Below are 18,433 nucleotides of genomic sequence, written 5' to 3' on the forward strand. Positions count from 1 at the left end.
TAGATAACCTGCACCTACGTTAGTGACCTCCTTACCGCACACGGCGCTCTAAGTTGTTCACCGGGTCAATGTATGATCGGGTTGATATGTAATTAAAGCTGCATTTATTTTTATTCTCTACCTAGGTGCCACCACTTTGAGAACGATACAGCATTCTAACATTTTTCTGTAGCCCCACCCTCAGGTTCAAAGTGGTTATTTTGATTTAAAGCTGCAAATAGGGTGGTACCATGTCGCACTTTCCATGATATATTGTGGTAATTCCTCAGGATGTTAAGATACTGTCAAACTCTTATGTCTACCAACAATTATTGGAATAAATGAGAATAATCCTCACCCTGGCTTCCTGGTTTTACTGTCCTTGTTTCTCAGTTCACTGCTTCTGTTTTGGTTCAGCCCACACTTTGGTTTATTCCAGCCTGATTGATTGATTGCACCTGTTCTCATGTCTATTAAACCTGTTCTTTTGCACCAGGTCGGGTTGCTTGCTTGCTTGCTTGTGACTACTGCACCTGTTCTTCTACATTGCGAATCAGTGTTTTGTTTCCTGAGCTCCTGCCCCTTCAGCTTCTGTAAGTTCACTCTCTTTTACTCTGTGTGTTCGACCTGGTACATTTCTGGTATATGTTATATGGTATATTCTGGTTAGGTTAGAAGCGACCTCCACATATTTGTATTTTTGATGCGTGTGAACTGTGGAAAAATACTTTGATCATAGATTTTGGATCTATGAGGAGGATTTTCTAACTTTTGTGTGTGAGACCTTGGAAGTGGACTTGGTCTGTGAACTTTTGGATTTGCATTCTTATTGCGATCCTTATTGTTATGCTTGTGCCACATGGTCAGCCCGAGTTTGCTGCGAAGTGAGTTTTATCCTTTTAGACCTCTGCAGCGTTTTCTCTCTCCTCACCTACTGGCTTTGGCCATCTCCTACTCACCTGTGCTGGCAACTCCACTTTACTCCACCTGTGAAACGCAAATCAAATTTATTCTGCTGTTTACGGGGACGATATGACCTCTCTATCTGATCAGCGATATTTTTTTTGCCACAGGGAGAGTACATGGATTTTTATAAACCATTAAGCTTCATATTCCTGTAGACATTTTAATTTACTTTCAGTACTTCATTGTTTTAGAGTTTTCTTTTATGGTTTAATGGTGATAAACACAACCTCTTGATGTGATTGTGGTAATTATTGCTTTGCATCATGTTTGGCCGTGGTCCTACGGTGACTGTTCTTTGCCTATTATGACAGATGATGTTTGTTGGGTACATATTTGCTCTCTAACATCTAGGTCCTTTGTGTCTTCTCCTGTTTAAACCTTGAATCCCAAAGCACCAGCATAGTCTGAACTTGTGGAGTTTTGAAAAGCTGGCACTTGTCAGTACAAACACAAACTGCACCTCCCAAAAAATCTGATTATTCAGCAAGTTTGTGAAGCAAAATCTGTTTTTGTGGAAAGATTGTGTCCTTCATAATGTGTTATTGCTTCAACTAATAATTGTGTGTTATTCTGATATCTTGAAAGACAGGAAACAAAATCAGTGGTGCAATAGGAGGATTTTCAGACTATCAATCCACTCTCTGTATCTGCACTTTAACTTTCCCATTAAATGTACAGTACAATTGCTAATGCAAGAGAGCTATATGTGAATTTAACTGGTACACAAGGCTACACACACACACACACACACACACACCGACACAGTAACAGCAGTGGTGGTGGCAGGCGGCATCTCACGTTCCTCGCTACAGATTTCAACAAAAGCGAGAATTTTGCTTCATTTCGTTCCAAGATTTCACAGAGAATGGGATCGAGGGAGAGAGCCAGGACATTATTCATGTCTTTCAGTTCATTTGGCCTCAGCCGGTCAGCTCCCCAGTCAGAAAGAGAAACCTTCTCTCATGTTTTACACCCTCCTCTTTTCTGGCTTTTTTTTTTTTTTTTTTTGTTCCTTTTCTTTTTTTATTTTGGAGAAAGATTAGCAGGATTAAGTATGGCTCACATATGCTCCTCCTCACTATTGGTATTCACCACGGCACCAGGCCTAATGCCACCCAGACTGATAGACCGAACATGGAGATAATGGTGGTGGTGGAGTGGTGAGAGTCAAGGTTGGAAGGAAATGTTAAAGCATCCGTCATGTTTGCAGCTTTGGTTTAGACCTTTTGGTTCCAATCAGCAGAAATTTGAAATCAGATTTCCATATAGAAATAACTTTTTCCAGTTCGGTGTAGAACATGCCGAGTGTCCGGCGCAGACCTCTGACCTCAAAGCCATCCAGTGACTTTGGGATGAAGTGGTACGGTGGCTGAGAGCCGGGCCCTATCGCCTGCCATCAGTGTGGGGATTCACTAATGCTCTTGTGGATGAATGGGGAGGGGGAAATCCCTGCAGCTCCATTCAGGAACCCTGAAACCACAAGAGTGGGGGGGGGTGTTACTGCAGCAATAACTTAAATATATATATATATATTTTCTTCTTGAGAAAGTTATGACATGTCCTAGAAAATAATGGTATGAATAATTCAGAAATGTGTTAAGTTTAAATGCTGAGTACATTGTTTAAATTAAGGATCTCTGCACTTTCAGGTTGTTTGATGCTTTTTAAAATTATATTATTTATAGATTGTGTCCATTGCAGCATTGTTGTAACTATTTTGGAAAGAAGCTGAACAAAAGTGAAGCAACTTGTCTGCAAACTGCTGGATGGAGGGAATTCACTACTACAATCTACTGTAGCAGGCTTTTGAAACAGACACACAAAAACTGTATTGACAATTTATTTATCTGTGAAAGCAGGAGAAAATATAAATAAAGTAGAAAAAGTAAAATTAGAAATCAACTAATTCATGTTACTTCAGTTGAATAAGAGTGTGTCTTTGACAGCTGGACCTGACTTTTTAATAATTAGCCAATGAAACAGGTTGAGAGGGGTCACACTAGAAAACTCTTGTTACTGCTGATACCAGTTTTTATTTCTAATTGTTCTAACTAATGTTAAAATAATGATGGATAAAATGGGAAAGAAAGCGGTGGAAGAGGAAGGTCTGCCTGTGCGCCTCAGTGCTGAATCCAGAGCAACAGACTATGGGAATGTCTAATGAAGCAAGAGGTGGCACAGACACAGACCTCCTGATTTAAAATGCCACTTTAACCGCCTTCATTACCATAATCACGGGAGTAAACACGCAAACACAACGGACGGAAAGAGGGAGGACGCAAGGCAAAACCGACGAGGAGGGAAAGTGTGTGTGTGTGTGTGTGTGTGTGTGTGTCTGTGTTCATGCCGTGAAACGACCTTGATTTTGTGACCGCTGTGACACCTGGAGTGCGTTTCAGTGCGCAGGTGATTTTAAATGAACCACGGAATTAACGAAATATAGCACTGAATTAAATAATTGATCATTCAACGCGTTTGATTTGACCTGATTTCTCTTTATTAATTATATAAAAGCGTTTTCATTTGTTAAATAAAACACCGAACATTAACATCAATCGGTAATTAATGGGATTTAACATTAAATTAAAATAAATCCTGAGCTCTTAGAATGAACAGTTTACTTCAACAGTTCCCTCAATAGACCTGTTTCATTTTACGAGTAACACGCAGAGAGGATGTTCCTGTTGCTCAGTTTCATCAAAATAAGTCTAGAAGGTAATTAGCGCTGATTGCGTCTGACTGCACTTCACCACTCGTCATATTTCGGGACAATGCTGCTGTCAGTTTCACTTAGGTCCCGGAGCCAATCACCGCTTTGGGCCCTTATGTTGGTCGGAGGCCGTCTGAGCGCCAGCAGCAGGCCACACTGATCGCTGGCTGCAGACTAATTGAAATGTTACGGATCATAACCGTTAAAAACAATTTTACACACTTCATTAATTAACGCTAAAGACGCACTTTAACGGCAGCTGCTGGCCGACAGCGGGGAAAACGGAAAACACCATATTAACTCCATAACTGCGAGCTGGAAACATATTGAGCTGCTTATTAGGCTTCGACCCGTCGTTGGGCTCCTGCTCATTTGATGCAAATGGTCGAAAAGATTAAAGCACGGAGGGTTTTATAATATAAATAACTGGAAAAAATAACAAATGAGGGACGATCAAAATAAATAAAAAGAATATTTTAAGATATTGGAGTTAAAAGTATTTAGATGTTTGATTAAAATACTTTTAGGAAACAGAGTTTTAACACAGTGAATTGTTTAGGTTTTTAATATGTGTGTAAAAATGAAAATGATTTATTTATTTAGTGTTTTTTAGCTTCTATTCGTTTCTATTCTGTGTCTTATAATAAAATCCATCCACGCGCGGGCCAACATTTTCCCAAGAAGGGGCCATATGTAGGAGGGAGTGTGTCTGATTTCACTTAATAGTGATGCTGTGTGTTGGTAATTACATCAGGCTGGAGGACCCTCCGTCCTCCCCTCCCGTCGTCCCCCCTCTCCTCCTCTCACCCTCCCTCCCTCCTCATGCGCGGAGCTGATTGGTCGCAGGGACGCAGCCCGGACAGAAACTGCGTTGTCCTGGTGACCCGGCCTCTGTGCGCTCCAGCCCGCTATAAAACCCTGCGGTCTCACGCTGCCGTGCCAAGTGGGCTGTCAGATACGATTTGGAGTAACAAGTGGATTTGACGTTTGGGTTTTCTTCTTCTCATCGCGTTTGGAAACACTCTCGGTGAGTTTTAGACATGATTCATTTTAAGACGTTGAGATTTTGAAGTATTTTACGACACTACGCATCTTAACTAACATTTTAATCCTCGTCAATACGAACAAAGTAAATAAAGACTACCTGTGTATGTTTAAATTGAACATATTGTAGTATTCAGTATACATTTACCTCTTGTTAAAGTCATGTCTGTGTACAGGCCTCCTTTATTAGCCTATTTGGGTAAATCCTGTGCGTAAAGTCACTCTGGCCTCTGGAATAGGGTGGATAAACCTACATGTTTTGTCGATTGTGTGACATGTGGGTTTCGAGGTCCATTCATCTAACTTTAAACTTTCTTCACCTCAGAGACCCTCCTAGACCAGGACCATGGACTCTGATACGAGCCGCGTGTCGAGCAGACCGTCCTCTCCCGAGGTGGACGACATCTTCATGTCCACCCTGAAGAAATCTGTGCACGGTTTCACCGGCGCTGTGTCCTCGACGCAGAGCGATTCTCCGTCAGAGATCCCGGGTCTGCGCGGCCTCTCCGCCGCCGACGAGGACGCGCTCGCGCTCCGGATGGCATCCAAGAAAGACCGCAAACTCCTGTCCGAGAACGAGCTGCAGTCGATCCGCCTCAAGATCAACAGTCGCGAGAGGAAACGGATGCACGACCTCAACGTGGCCATGGACGGGCTGCGGGAGGTCATGCCCTACGCACACGGACCATCGGTGCGCAAACTCTCCAAAATCGCCACCCTGCTGCTGGCTAGAAACTACATCCTGATGCTGAGCAACTCGCTGGAGGAGATGAAGCGGCTGGTCAGCGAAATCTACGGCAGCAGCGGACATCACGGCGGCTTCCACCCGTCAGCTTGTGGGACTATGACACACGCTGGGCCCGTGCCGGGACACCCGGCGGCTTCCCACGCCCCACACCCAGCAGTGCACCACCCGCTCCTCCCGCCGGCGGCCGTGTCCACCGCCTCTCTGTCTGCGCCCGGCATCTCCGCCGTCACCTCCGTCAGACCACACCACGGACTCCTCAAAGCGCCCGCTGCCGGCGCAGGGCCGTTGGGCAGCAGTTTCCAGCACTGGGGCGTTGGCACCGGGATGCCTTGTCCGTGCAGTATGTGCCAAGTCCCGCCTCCGCATGTGTCCAGCATGAGCACCGTCACCATGCCCAGACTGGCCACCGACTCCAAGTGACTCCAAACTAAATGGAAACGAACTTTTGGGGTTGTTACAGACTCTCTCCCCACATTGTTAAACTTTTTTATTTATCTCTTTTGCTGAATCCGTTGCAACCAGAGACTGATCTAGTGCAGGTCAAGGCGTTCATTTTCCCCACTGGGACTTTTGCAACTAACGTAGTGTTTTAAGGCAGTTAACCTCAATTGTAACGGGTGTTTCTCCACGGAGCTCCTAAAGCACAACAACACTTCAGCTTAAACTGGAAATCTATGTGACCAGACATCTGTGTGTGTGTCTACATTTATTTAATCGCTGGTGATTCGTTGTTTTCCGTTCTGTGGGCCTGCAGGACGGAAAAGGTCCAAACGTGGATCAAACCACAAATAGGCTATAGGATGTAAATATGTAGATGGATTATTCTGTTTAAATAGTCGGAGATATATATTAGAGTCTTGTTAATGTGTGGGACGACTCCCCCACCCCTCACATGTTGCACCTGCTTTATTCTATTTGTCTCATTCAGTGCTGATTTTCTGATTCTGTCCTATGTAGACTGTCATCCACTGCCCGACGCAAACAATAACCACTTCTTTATTTTTTTAATTAAAAATAAAAATGATATTTATTTACTTATTTTGGACTGGAATTTCAGATCAATCTCTGATTATGTTGGGGTTGGAAATGTCAAATAAAGATGATCAATTGAAAAGGAAAATGCGTTGACGCTGGTTTTTATGCTTTTCATCCTCAAACCTTGCAACGAACACGTTCAGATTTAAAGTGGCACTAAAAGGTCACGTAACACGAGAACACATGAAATGAAACGTCAACAGTAGCTTTTTCTATTTTTTATTTTATTAGTTTCGCATTTTAGCCTCAATAAAGTGAAACATGCAACCAAGGTTCCTGCCGCATTAACTCAACCAGTGCGCGTAACACAGACATTTCTAATATAGAATAATTTAACACATTTAGAAAATACAAACGCTAACCTGAAAAGTGAGAAACATTAACCACCAAAATATTTAATTTAATTTGAAGGCACCATAAAGCCTCCCCTTCGTTGAACTACATTTTACTGCTCTGTGAGACGGTGTTTGTCATTTTGTGCTTTATAAATAAAACTGGCAGCACTGCAGGTTCAGAAATCATTTTCTTTGCTTTTCACTTTACTCCTAATATGATCAGTCACTTAAGAAGGACTTCAGCTTGGTGACATGTCTCAAACACAAACCCAAAGATGTCACCAAACGGTGATGACTTCTGCAGTCACCTGTGCGTCCGGCAGGACTTTTGATCCTGCGGTTTGTATTAGCTCTAACGAGCTTTATCTCTCTATTGCTTAATTTGCGTCACAAGAACACAGAACAAACAAAAAAAATAAAACAAATACAATAAAAACTAGAATTAGAGTCGCAGTCTTTGCAAAATGTGCCGAGAACAGCCGCTAAAGACGCGCACACGAAACTGTGCTGGCAGAGAGAAGCCAGTGATGAGTAAAGGCCGGTAAAGGTAGCAGCTGCACAGCAGATTGTGCATGCTGTTGCAATGTTTTCCAAAGGCTTTTGAAGCTGGAACGATATGAACTAAATCTCTGAATATTCATGCAAGCATTTGTTTATTCGTCTCATGACTGGAATTGAATTATTCAAAGTATCCTTCAGCGTTTTGTAGGACGTTTCAGAGTGGAAGAGGTCGTCTGGTGCAACAAATAGACGGTGCACTTAGTCTGCAGGTAACACATCCATCAGTCGTTATTTAAAAAGTGCGTGGACTTAAATATTAGACCACAATAAAAGATAAAACAATTGTAAAGTGTCTCTGACTGTGTCACCTGACAGTCAGATATATTCTTATTTATTTGATGGAGACCACACAGATAGAAACTGTGCAAACTAGTTTTTATTTGTGCCTGTGATTTTCCTCCTGTCACATGTGAACAGGTCTTCAGTAAGAAAAGCCAACAGCACTTCTCACACTTATATTAAATTAAAGCTTAGTTAACCTGCCTAATGTGCTCATTCAGGTCGAATGGTGACACAGGTCCGTAGGAAGGGGGGTGATAAATGTGAACTATCACATACTTTTGTATGGAAATGTGATTTCAGCAGTGTTAAAGTGTTGATAACAAAAGACCGAGTTCAGCCTTTACAAACTTACTTTTATTGTGGTTGGTTTATTGAATTATTAGAGCATCTTTTAGATGTCTACTATCCTCTGGTTGGAAAATGTTGAGAGAGAGAAACTGATAAAGTATGTTTTCAGCTCCGTCTGAACACTCTGGCCAATAGCAGCTGTGCTTCACATCCCTGTGTCTGGATTTGAATAAACAGCTCCTTATCCACTGTTGGTGGCAGCCTGACTTAGCCATTGATGCTGAGAGCCTGAGGTCGGTTCTGTGACAGTTTAAATATTCATAACTTTGGACAGAAGGGGAGCATCAGTCTTACACTGTTGTAACTGGATTTAAATCTTCCTGAAAACACCGCACAGATGTACAGCCTTTCAGCTCGGTGCATCATGTTGTGTTAGCTGAAAGGATTAAAGATCGGTGGGATGCATCAAAGGTGGCAAATAACAGAAAGAGAAACAGAGTCTATGATGGAGCACAGAAGGAATAAGCGAGAGAAGATAAACAAACAGAGAAGCTGTCAGACACAAAGGCAGGATTTAGGTCTTACAAGGGAATCGATTGAGCCCTAAGGTGAATATGAGACCTCGGGGGTCACCCTTTCCCATGGGAGTGATGTTTACTCTTACAGACTCATCTGCCAACATTAAACACTGTGATGGACTTCAACACACACTGAAACACTGACAGTATGGGATAGGTCTGCAGCAAGTGGGTGCTCAGCAAAGACTTTAGCAATATTTTCTGCTCCTCTGTAGCAATCGGATGTTGCCTTCATTCAGTTTCTGTGTGCTGTTGGGCAACAGTTGAACCTTGCAACATAGAAAATAGTATTTAACTATGTAAGTCATGTATAATGCCCAAAGCCAAATCCGAGCCTCTAGCGTGGCCTCGCAAGTGAAGAAGGTGCCTCACCTCATCTGAAGGACACTTCACATGGCTGTGCTGACTGCCAGCCTAGCATTTGCCCACACCAGCAGCCAGATCTGAGTCTGGTTTATTGTATAGTCAGGTTGCAGGTCTTGTATTGTCAAGTGAGGTCTGCTTTAGCACTGATTGAGAGATAACTGCAGGTGGTTCATGTGTTTCCCATCAGGTTTAAGCGCCACACTTAGACTCATGTTGGGGTTTGCACAGCAACAACTGAAGTGAGCAGCAGCTATACTAGGATTTACATGCTCTGAATGCATTTTCACAAAGACATCTTTGTCTTTGAGAAGCAGAAATTTGAAGTGCAAGTGCTTTGAAACATTTGTTACAAACCACCGACCACTTACTGTAAATGCTTAAAACACTCCACAGTGGTGTGTGCATGTATGTTCATGTTAATCCATGAAGAGCAGCAGATGAACTCCTCGATCGGGTGGATCAATGTGTTTAGTAACGGCCCAAAGCGACAAAGACAGAAGGGAGTGAGAGAGAGAGCGCAAAGGAAAGCAAAAGAAACAAAGCAAGAGAGCAGAAGATCCATTGAGTGTGTTTTTTGTGGCTGAAGAATCGTCCCCAGTGGCTTTGAAAAGAGGGATAATCCTGTCAAGTAAGCAGACCTTTGGATATTCATGACTGGCCGAGCGGTTCCGTGGACTGAAGGAGGACACAGTCAGGATGGGATTAAACATCAAAGTGAATCTGAGGAGCGTAGGACTGGGACATGAATCAACCAATGCAAAAACACAGAGGTCTCAGAGGGGTGTGCTGGGGGTCAGTGGGGACCAGTTGCCTGGTGCGTGGACAGCACTTTGAATGACTTCAGGATGAGGCGCTTCTAAATGCCATTCAGGGGAGTGATCGGGTGTGGTGTGTGCACCTGCTCCCAATCTGAGAAACACATTATCAACATCAAAAAACAAAAAAAACAAAAAAACGAATTATTGTCGACGTCGAGTCTGTTCAGCTGCTGAGGAGAGTGGAGCTGACAAAGATGAACCAGTGATGAGTCCATGTCTACATTGTTCATGAAGGGCGGCTGAGCGTTCCAACCAATACTGAATTTAAGATCAACAGTCTGGGGAACAATATGCCTCTGAGCACAACACGAAGAATTGGTTTTAACAGTTTGATGTGGAAGATTTGCTGATTTAAGATGAACTGGAACACAGACCGAGAAACAGACCTTATCACCCAGCATCAGTGTAGAACTCATCATTACTGTTGTGCATCAGTGGGAGGAAATCCTTGTAGTCTGGGTCCAAACTTTGGTGACAAGACTAAAACTAGAAGTGTGGAGTCTGTATCAGCAAAAAAAAAAGAGTCTCATGTGTCAGTGGCCAATGAAATTGAATTACTATTCGTCTATTCGTAGGCCCTCTGTGACTGTGTGTGTGTGTGTTAGAGCACACCAGATACTCTGTGAACACCATCCCATATGGTTTGTTGACCATGTCACGTTCACGTCGTCCCCGGGCTGTGGCCCTGCCATCGCTGACTGCTGCTGGCAGCTGGGACGTTTTTACAAAGAGAACCAACCTGACAGTACTCAGGGAAACTAAAGTGCACACACACTTTCTTTGTGTTTGTTAAAAGAGTTTGAACCTATGCTGAGGTCTCTCTGACGTGGGGACATGCATAGTGGCAATTTCTATGTCTCCTGATTTTTGGATCTTCACAGCAGCCACCACAACGTGAGATGTTTCAATAACTTCAACCCCAATTTGTCAAGTTATTGAAACCTGCGATCATGTTGCACTGCAACATATGTCTGGTCTCCATGTTATAGCTTCCCTGGGGTCCACTGTGTCACAAATCAAATTATCAGCACACTCGCAACATACACGTAAACATGCACAGATCTGCATCAGTCATTTGCTATCACAATAGTTAGCAGTCAGTGGGAAGCCGGTCATGAGTTTGGAGAACATCTGCGTGAAACCTGCTGCTGTTTGATCCGAGTGACGGCTGAATAGAAAGCGAGAGTGGAAGCTGCTTCAGTCTGATCTCTCAGGTCTTAGTGCAGATTTTAGCGTGCTGAGTCGGCAAGGAGCAGGAGCACAGTGGGAGGTGAACAGGCTGAGGAGGAGGCTTCCAGGCTGTCTCAAGGGGGGAAGGGGATGTAGCTGTGCATGTATTTGTCTGTGTAATACAGGGTGTAGGCTGACAGATGTGTCCATCAACGCCTGAAAGAATCATCTTACTGCATCCATCTGCCAGCCAACAATGTGTTCAAGTACAAACTAACATCCTATTTTTCGTGAAACAAGTCGGAGGAGAGGGCTTTTGTTATATTTCAATCACACTGTCACCTCAAGGAGTTATAAATATGTTATGTTTCTCAGGCTGAAACATCCTTTCAGCAGCTATGAACCAACTGTGTCTGAGGTTTTAATTACGTCATACATGTTGGAGCAAATAGATGGTAAACATGCTGAATATTAACAACTGGCTGATAAGAGGAAATGTGTGGTGTCAGTGAGTGACCAGGAGAAAAACTGAACCGTGACAGTTTTCTACGTTCAGCAAAGTTTCCATTTACCTCCTCATCTTATGACCATCCTTTCATGGTGCACCACACACATCTTTCTCAGCAGGTCTCTTCAGGCTTTGTCTGCTGGATCATTCAGGCCTTGCCAGTCAGCTGGGAGATGTGATCCCTGCAGCGTGTCTTGGTCCTACCTTGTTGTATCCGCCCATCTAGCTGAGCTTGAAATGCATCCAAAGGAAGGCAACGAGGGCCGAGCATGTGCATACCAGTGTATTTACATTTACAACATGTACTTTGACGAGTTACCATCCATCTGATTTCTTATTATTAGTTGATACTGCATCTAAGATCTGAGATACTTAGTTAAGGGCAACGTCATTTCCTTAAATAAATACATGAATAAAAATAAAATGCAAAAGGAAACAATTTGTCAGCACTCTCAATCAAATTAAATTTCCACCGAGCAGCCAGCAGAGACACCATCATGTCACTGTCTGTTCCCCTTTCACTCATTTTAAGACGTCTAACTTCGGAGACGTGTATCCTCATCCATCATACGTCTATCAGCTTTCACTCACAGTGACTTTGTTGTCGCTGCACTGCCCTCCATACCGACGAGCATAACCTCTGAAAACCCACCCTTGGCCTTGTAGTGCTAGTAAAACAGCTCAACCCACCCCCACGGCATTATGACTTTAACTGGGCATCAATCGCTTGGTGAGAAGAAGAAGCAGCTCTGTGTTTGACTTTGGACAAGGATTCCTGTGGAAGTTTAGTGTGTGTGAATCCATCATTGTCACAGTTAAATAGGATTTGGGTTTTAAGGATACTTTGTGGGGGGACGGGTGAACTAACACTCTCCCATTAGCAGTCGCCCAACAAATCCCTAGTGGCATTGTTTCAGAGAGGAACATCTGCTATAACAATAGACGATCACTGAGGTAATGTGGAGTGACCACGACAAAAGGTTACAGTACTTCAATCTGACTTCTGCAAACAAATCAATATAAATTAAGACTGTTTTTAAATGTTGCAGGATTTTAGATTTTTAATTCTGAACAAGATTTTGCAGGAAAATGGCAACTGTATCAGACAAGAAACAAGAAAAAACCCAAATACAAAGTGTCAGTGAGCACTTATCACCATGAAATATGAATGTGGCAAATGTCCCTCTGTATTTAAACAAGCGTGACCAACTGAGCGTGTGCAGCTATTGAGTTTGAAGCATTTAGTCTCTTTTTCACAAAGGGCCCGAGGGCTAAAACCTTACACCCCTCCTGCCTTCATTATCCCTGCCACACTATGATCAGCACCAAATGCTGACTATCCCAGGCTAGTGCTCACAAAGCATGCTGGGAAGGACAAAAGCAGACCGTCAGCTGATTGGTTCCACCTTATTAACAGCTTGTAATCTTCTCATGTCTTTGGCCAGACCTCACAGAGCAGGAGTTAGGACGAATAGACGAGTGTGTCCTCCATCCCTGCTTTGATGCAGAGCAGCTTTTTCCCTCTCAAAAGTCCAACTCTGTTATATTTCATTGTTGCGGCTGCACCTGTTTGCCCGCAGGGACACATGGAGAAAATCAGTCACTGGCAACTGTTAATTTCTCATTAGCCTGTGTCTGCACTTTGTAAGCAGGAGCCAGTTTGTGAGGTGTTTAATGTTCTGGTTAACTACTGTGTTAAAAGCCCTAGAGTGGGAAATAGTCCAGAAATACTGTTTATTGGTCCAAACAGGATTTGGCATCTTTAATTTGCAGTTTTGATGTGATTAGTTCCGACATGCACAAATGACAATGAGCTAACTTGATTTTATTTATAACACTCATTTGTTTTTTTTAAGGTTTGCATCTAAAAATCTGACGAGTGCATTTACTTCCTTATAAAACAAAGCAGGATATTAAAGATTTGAAACCTGCGCTGCCTGCAGGCTTCCTCTTGCTGCCTTTGCTAGGGATTTGCTGCACATGTCTGTGCAATACAACATAGATTAATGGAATAATGTGGCACTATAAGCAGGAATGTGGAGGTGCACATTTCAGTGCATGCACAAACCAATTAATATAGAACCCCACTCATAGAAAAGCACAGCAAAAGACCAATGAGAGGTCAAATAAATAGTGTACTGTGTGTTTTTTAAGTCCACCAACTTATTATGATTTGTTTCCCCAATGTTTTTAGCGGTCTCAGCTTCACTGGTCACTGATTTTGGCTACTAAAACATTAAAATAATCTTTTCATCTTTTCTTTTTTACACCATATCAAACTTTCAGTCACCCGTGACATATCACCTATGTTTATATGTCCTGATTTATATTTATATATACTATGATTAATTCATTATTTAAATAAGCTTGTCTTATTCAGGAGCTGTTTTGTTACAACTAGCGATTGTCAGTGAGAAACAAATGAGGACGCACAAAATAGCTGTCTAATCGTATCAATTTGGGGAATTGGAACACCTTCTCCAGACATTAGCACCATGATAAATCCTCCCAACAAGGCAACAAACACATTGACACACCATCAAGTGACACACAAAAGAGCTCAATCAGACACCTGATGTAAATTGACTCCATTAAGTCAAGATTGTGTCTGGACTGGCAGCGGCCAGGCTGTGGCTTGACTTAATTTGAAGAACTGTCTCTTTATATCCACTGAGTTGGGTATTTACTTACGCCAATTTGTGCTCAATTGATGGGCCAACATAAATACTTTTGTGCGCATTTCTTTTTGTGTTAATTAATTCTCTATCTTTACGATATTTGTGAATAAACTAAATAAAAATACATTATTCAAAATCTACATTTTGAATACTTTGACAGGAGAATACATTTTTCACATATTAATTTCTGTCCAGTTGCACATTAGTTTCTTGTATTTTGTTATATTTGTAGACTGTGCATCTTCCTTTGAGCGGTTTACAGTTGGAGAATGCAGAAAAAGAAAATACTTCATAACCATTTTTGTCCAGTTGTGTCACTTTGGTGTATTTTCCATCCTGTTTTGGGAGATAAATTAACCCACAGGATTTTGGCTGAGGTGTCTTCCTGACTGTCACCCACAGGAAGTGGCTCTACACAGATGGGGCATTTAGCACCCAGGTGCAGACCCACCATTGGATGGCTTTACCCAGATGGATAGTACTTCTTCAACCATAAAGACACTAGTCTTCCCCCTGCCCTGAAGCCACCGGTGCTCCTGCCCTGGTCCAGCCTCATCAAAAGGACCCTGGAAGCTCGGAGACGGATATGCTGGGCTGCAGCCCCAAATCAAGCTCACTTTTCTTTCCCTTGTGGATAAAAAATGGGGGAGGTGCACTTTTCTAATAGACACCAGTTTCTTTCTTTCTCCTCTTTGCTGACTTCTGTGTGTGTGTGGCTCCTTGCAGGTGTGCTTTTTTCTCTTGACAGAGGAACCAGATCCTAAAATGCAGTGAAAACCATCATAGCTCATTTTCTTTCATTACTCAGTTTGTTACCTCTTATTGTTAGACAGGCACTAGAAATCAAATTGAGCCCACAGGCACACCCAAACACACACACACACACACACACACACACACACACACACACACACACACACACACACACACACATTCATCCTGGCTGCCTGCACTCTGTTCTCCTGCAGGTGTGAGGGCCATCCGCCTGGCCCTTTTCATGGGGCCCTCCCTTTCCTGTCCGTCTGCAGCCATCCATTCAGCTTTAATCACAGCAACAGCCGGACGCCACCGGACCACTGGTGGGGAAGGGAAGCGCCTCCACACACATCTTTCACTTGTTGAACGACAAGAGAAGAGCGGCTGGGGAAGAAAGAAAGGGTCTTCCTCCTCTGCATCTCCTTCTGCTTTCATCGTAAACAACTTGCTTTCTGTTTGTAACGGTGCTGTCCTTCCCCTCTTCCCCCTGCCTTCCTTTTCTCCCTCTCAGATGGGCTTTACAAGGAGGAGGGGGGGGAGTGCTAAAAGAGGACGGCCATGCTCGCTGTGCAATGGAGTGATGCTGGGGTCTTTTTGTGGCTTATGAAAGGGACATTTGAGTTTTCCAGCCTTGCTCGGTGCCCTAAGCCAGCTTCACCTGTGGTTGGAGTCAATTGGTCTGTTGTGTGCCTGTCTGGAACCGTTCCCAGCTCTCTGCCAACCAATTTGGTTAGTGTAGCTGCTCAGAACTGAGCAACAATAACCTCCACCTCAAAACCATCAATTAACTCCCCCCACACAATGATCTATCTATTCACTATTTGCCAAAACTGTTCTCTAACACAATTAATACCCGTGCTAATACTACTAATACCTGCTCCCTGTCAGATAACAAAGTACTGATGATTTAAATGGCCTCCAAGTTGGTAAATGACTGTAGTGGTGCACAATGCTGTTGTTTCTTCTGTGTGCTTTTAACTAGTGATTAACTTCACACAAAGAAAAACTAAAAACAGTATTAGTCATGTTGACAGGTCTACCAGCCAGAGTCTGTGTACTGAGCTAAATGACAATAATGACACTGCTAACATGCTAATGTTTGGCTTCAAATGCTCACCAAGTTCATTATCTCAGTGTGCTACAAGGCATAAAATACAGTTGATCCTCATGAAAGTGTCATTAGATTTGCAAGTATGGACTAAAGCTCATCTTCTAATGACCATGACTGTCTGTACACTGTTATCCAATAGATATTTTACATTCTTAAGGAACTAATAACAACATAAAAAGCATCAAAGTCAGTTATTTCTTGTTTACGCTTATGCACAATAACCCACCTGCTGCCCTGAGGCTGGTGTGCGTCAGTCCTGATTACATTTATCTTTAGTGCAGGACATGAAGAAAACAAATCATTCTCTTGTGCGCTGTTTACATTTACTTACAAAACATGTGACTGTACTAGTCATTTGAATTTGCAAGTTTCTGTATTGTTGTTTTGCACAGAGAACATGACATGAAGTATCATGCAGAATACTAAATTGGAGAAATGTCTTTTTTCAAAATACTATGGTCTTTATTGTCTAATGCTTCTATACTGTATAGTTTTCTTTAAACAAATCAGGGTGATCTGAAAGAAATGAGGAGCAACAAAATATTCCAAGCTTCCCTTAAATTGTCCCAGTTTTCAATGGAGTTCTGCTGGTGTTGACATAATCTACCACTTGTTTCTCATCTAACTGTCAAAAAAGTCAGCCATGCGAATCTGTTTCTAAAGAGCACATCATTTGTCGGGGAGGAGTTGGGTTGAGGTGGGGGGTTCATGAGGGGAGCATTTAGCTCACGTTTCCACTGTGTGAGCTCTGATTCTCAGCACACGCAGCTGTGGGACATGAGATAAAACTGCGCTGCCACTCTAGGAAACTCTCATTCACTCACTTGTGGAGCCAGAAACCTCTGAAGGCAAAAGTAAAAACGTCTGGTCCATCGTCATTGTGGCATCTTTTTTTTTTTTTTTTTTTTGTGAACAAACTGGAGATCAGCAAGTGGAGGGAATGAAGATTTGATTTCTGCAGGTTTTTTTATTTTTTATTTTTAAATGAGCATTTTCTTTGCAGTATTTTTACTTTGGCTGTGAGAGTATTTTTGGTGTGTTTCTGAAACATTATCTTGTGCTGAAGAAGACTCCACTGAATCCCAAGTCTGAAGATTAGCACACCTGTAAGGAGACTATGAATGTGCTGTCAAATCCAGGGATCAGGGCCCAGGAGCAGTCTCTATCTCTCTGTGGCCCCGAGTCTGTCCAGGACTTATCCCACTGTCCACCAGGCTACAGCTTGAGCTCCCGCCTAAATCCTGGACCGATGCTTGGCTTCCAGAGTGGCCAAAGATCAACCAAACCTCAGAGGGAGCTGAGCCCCGAGGAGCAGCAGGAGCTCAGGAGGAAGATCAACAGCAGGGAGAGAAAGCGGATGCAAGACTTGAACATCGCCATGGACGCCCTGAGGGAGGTCATGGTGCCTTACGCCTCCTCCCCTGCTTCTGCTTCGTCCTCTCAGTCCCACCAGCCTGGAGCTCCCACAGGGCGCAGGCTCTCCAAGATCTCCACCCTAGTTCTGGCCAGGAACTACATCCTCCTCCTGGGTTCATCTCTGCAGGAGATGCGGCGGCTCCTGGGTGAGGTGAGCGTCGGGATGGGGGTGAACACAGGGCCAGTCCCCCGGCTGCTGCTCGCTGGAGGTTGGCCCCTCATCTCTGGCCCCAGTCAGCTCCTCCTCACTCAGGAATCCCTCCTCACCTCAGCTGCCTCTTCCTCATCTTCCTCCTCCACTTCATCATCCTCTGCAGCTAAATGTCCACTGCTGTCTCCGAGTCCTATGGAGGCCTCGCTGGCCCCGGTGCAGTGGAGCTCTACAGGAGCCTCGGGAGGCCCCCTGTGTCCATGTGGAGTCTGCAGACTGCCCCGATTTAGCCACTCTACTCCGGCTCCAAGATTTCCAAAGTGATACCTTGAAGTTGAAGAAGTTTAGTGAAGAACGGACTTGTTGACTGTTACGAAACACTTTTTATATAAATTGTTATTTTTCCAACATTTTTAACTTGTTAGTAAGACTTAACTACACTTTACCACCACCTCGGATTATACGATGATGTTTTTAAACATTCACTTTGGTAAACCAAGTTCTTTAAATATAATATTTGCGTTTAATGTTCCTGTGTTGAAATTGTTTCATCAAGAGAATCAAATCCTTTTGTATTATTACATACTGCAGTACTGTTAATATTTGATTCTTGTGGAGTTCTTTACCTGTAATGATCGTGTGCATGGTGCATATGACTGCAGTGTTGTAGCTTGAAGAGGGAAGATTTGTTGTTCACACACGGAAAGCATCCAAATAAAGGGCTGTTATAATAAATAATAATGCAGGTTAAAGACTCAATCTGTTCCTACTTTAAACAATGGCTTCCCAAATTTATAACAGGGTTAACATGATTTTTGTATTTTTGTCTTTGCTCTTGTTGTTTTGTTGTTGGTGGAGCTCCACCCTGCTGTCATACAGAACTGATTGAACCACAATTACAGTCCTGATGAAACAGATTAGCTGCGTTTCTGA

The 18,433-nt window shown here is 43.2% G+C and overlaps 2 protein-coding genes across 4 annotated transcripts; both read left to right on the top strand.

Moving 5' to 3' along the window:
- Nucleotides 1-509: 509 nt before the first annotated feature.
- On the top strand, nt 510-6,557 carry olig2 (oligodendrocyte lineage transcription factor 2). Of its 3 annotated transcripts, none has more exons than XR_003299822.1 (2): nt 510-572; nt 4,410-4,447. XR_003299822.1 is itself a non-coding variant. In XM_026376855.1 (2 exons), the coding sequence occupies exon 2, from the start codon at nt 5,046-5,048 to the stop codon at nt 5,865-5,867; it is 822 nt and encodes a 273-aa protein (XP_026232640.1). In that variant the 5' UTR covers nt 510-572; nt 5,025-5,045; the 3' UTR covers nt 5,868-6,557. The 3 variants fall into 3 exon arrangements, 2 of the variants coding, with proteins under 2 accessions (XP_026232640.1, XP_026232639.1); XM_026376855.1 differs by lacking the exon at nt 4,410-4,447 and adding an exon at nt 5,025-6,557; XM_026376854.1 differs by lacking the exons at nt 510-572; nt 4,410-4,447 and adding exons at nt 4,469-4,682; nt 5,025-6,557.
- A 10,401-nt stretch (nt 6,558-16,958) lies between these two features.
- olig1 (oligodendrocyte transcription factor 1) lies at nt 16,959-17,824 on the top strand. Its single transcript, XM_026377182.1, has one exon. The coding sequence runs from the start codon at nt 17,051-17,053 to the stop codon at nt 17,822-17,824; it is 774 nt and encodes a 257-aa protein (XP_026232967.1). The 5' UTR covers nt 16,959-17,050.
- Nucleotides 17,825-18,433: the final 609 nt, after the last annotated feature.

Source organism: Anabas testudineus, chromosome 21 (genome assembly GCF_900324465.2).
Source record: "Anabas testudineus chromosome 21, fAnaTes1.2, whole genome shotgun sequence".
Classification (NCBI taxonomy): domain Eukaryota; kingdom Metazoa; phylum Chordata; class Actinopteri; order Anabantiformes; family Anabantidae; genus Anabas; species Anabas testudineus.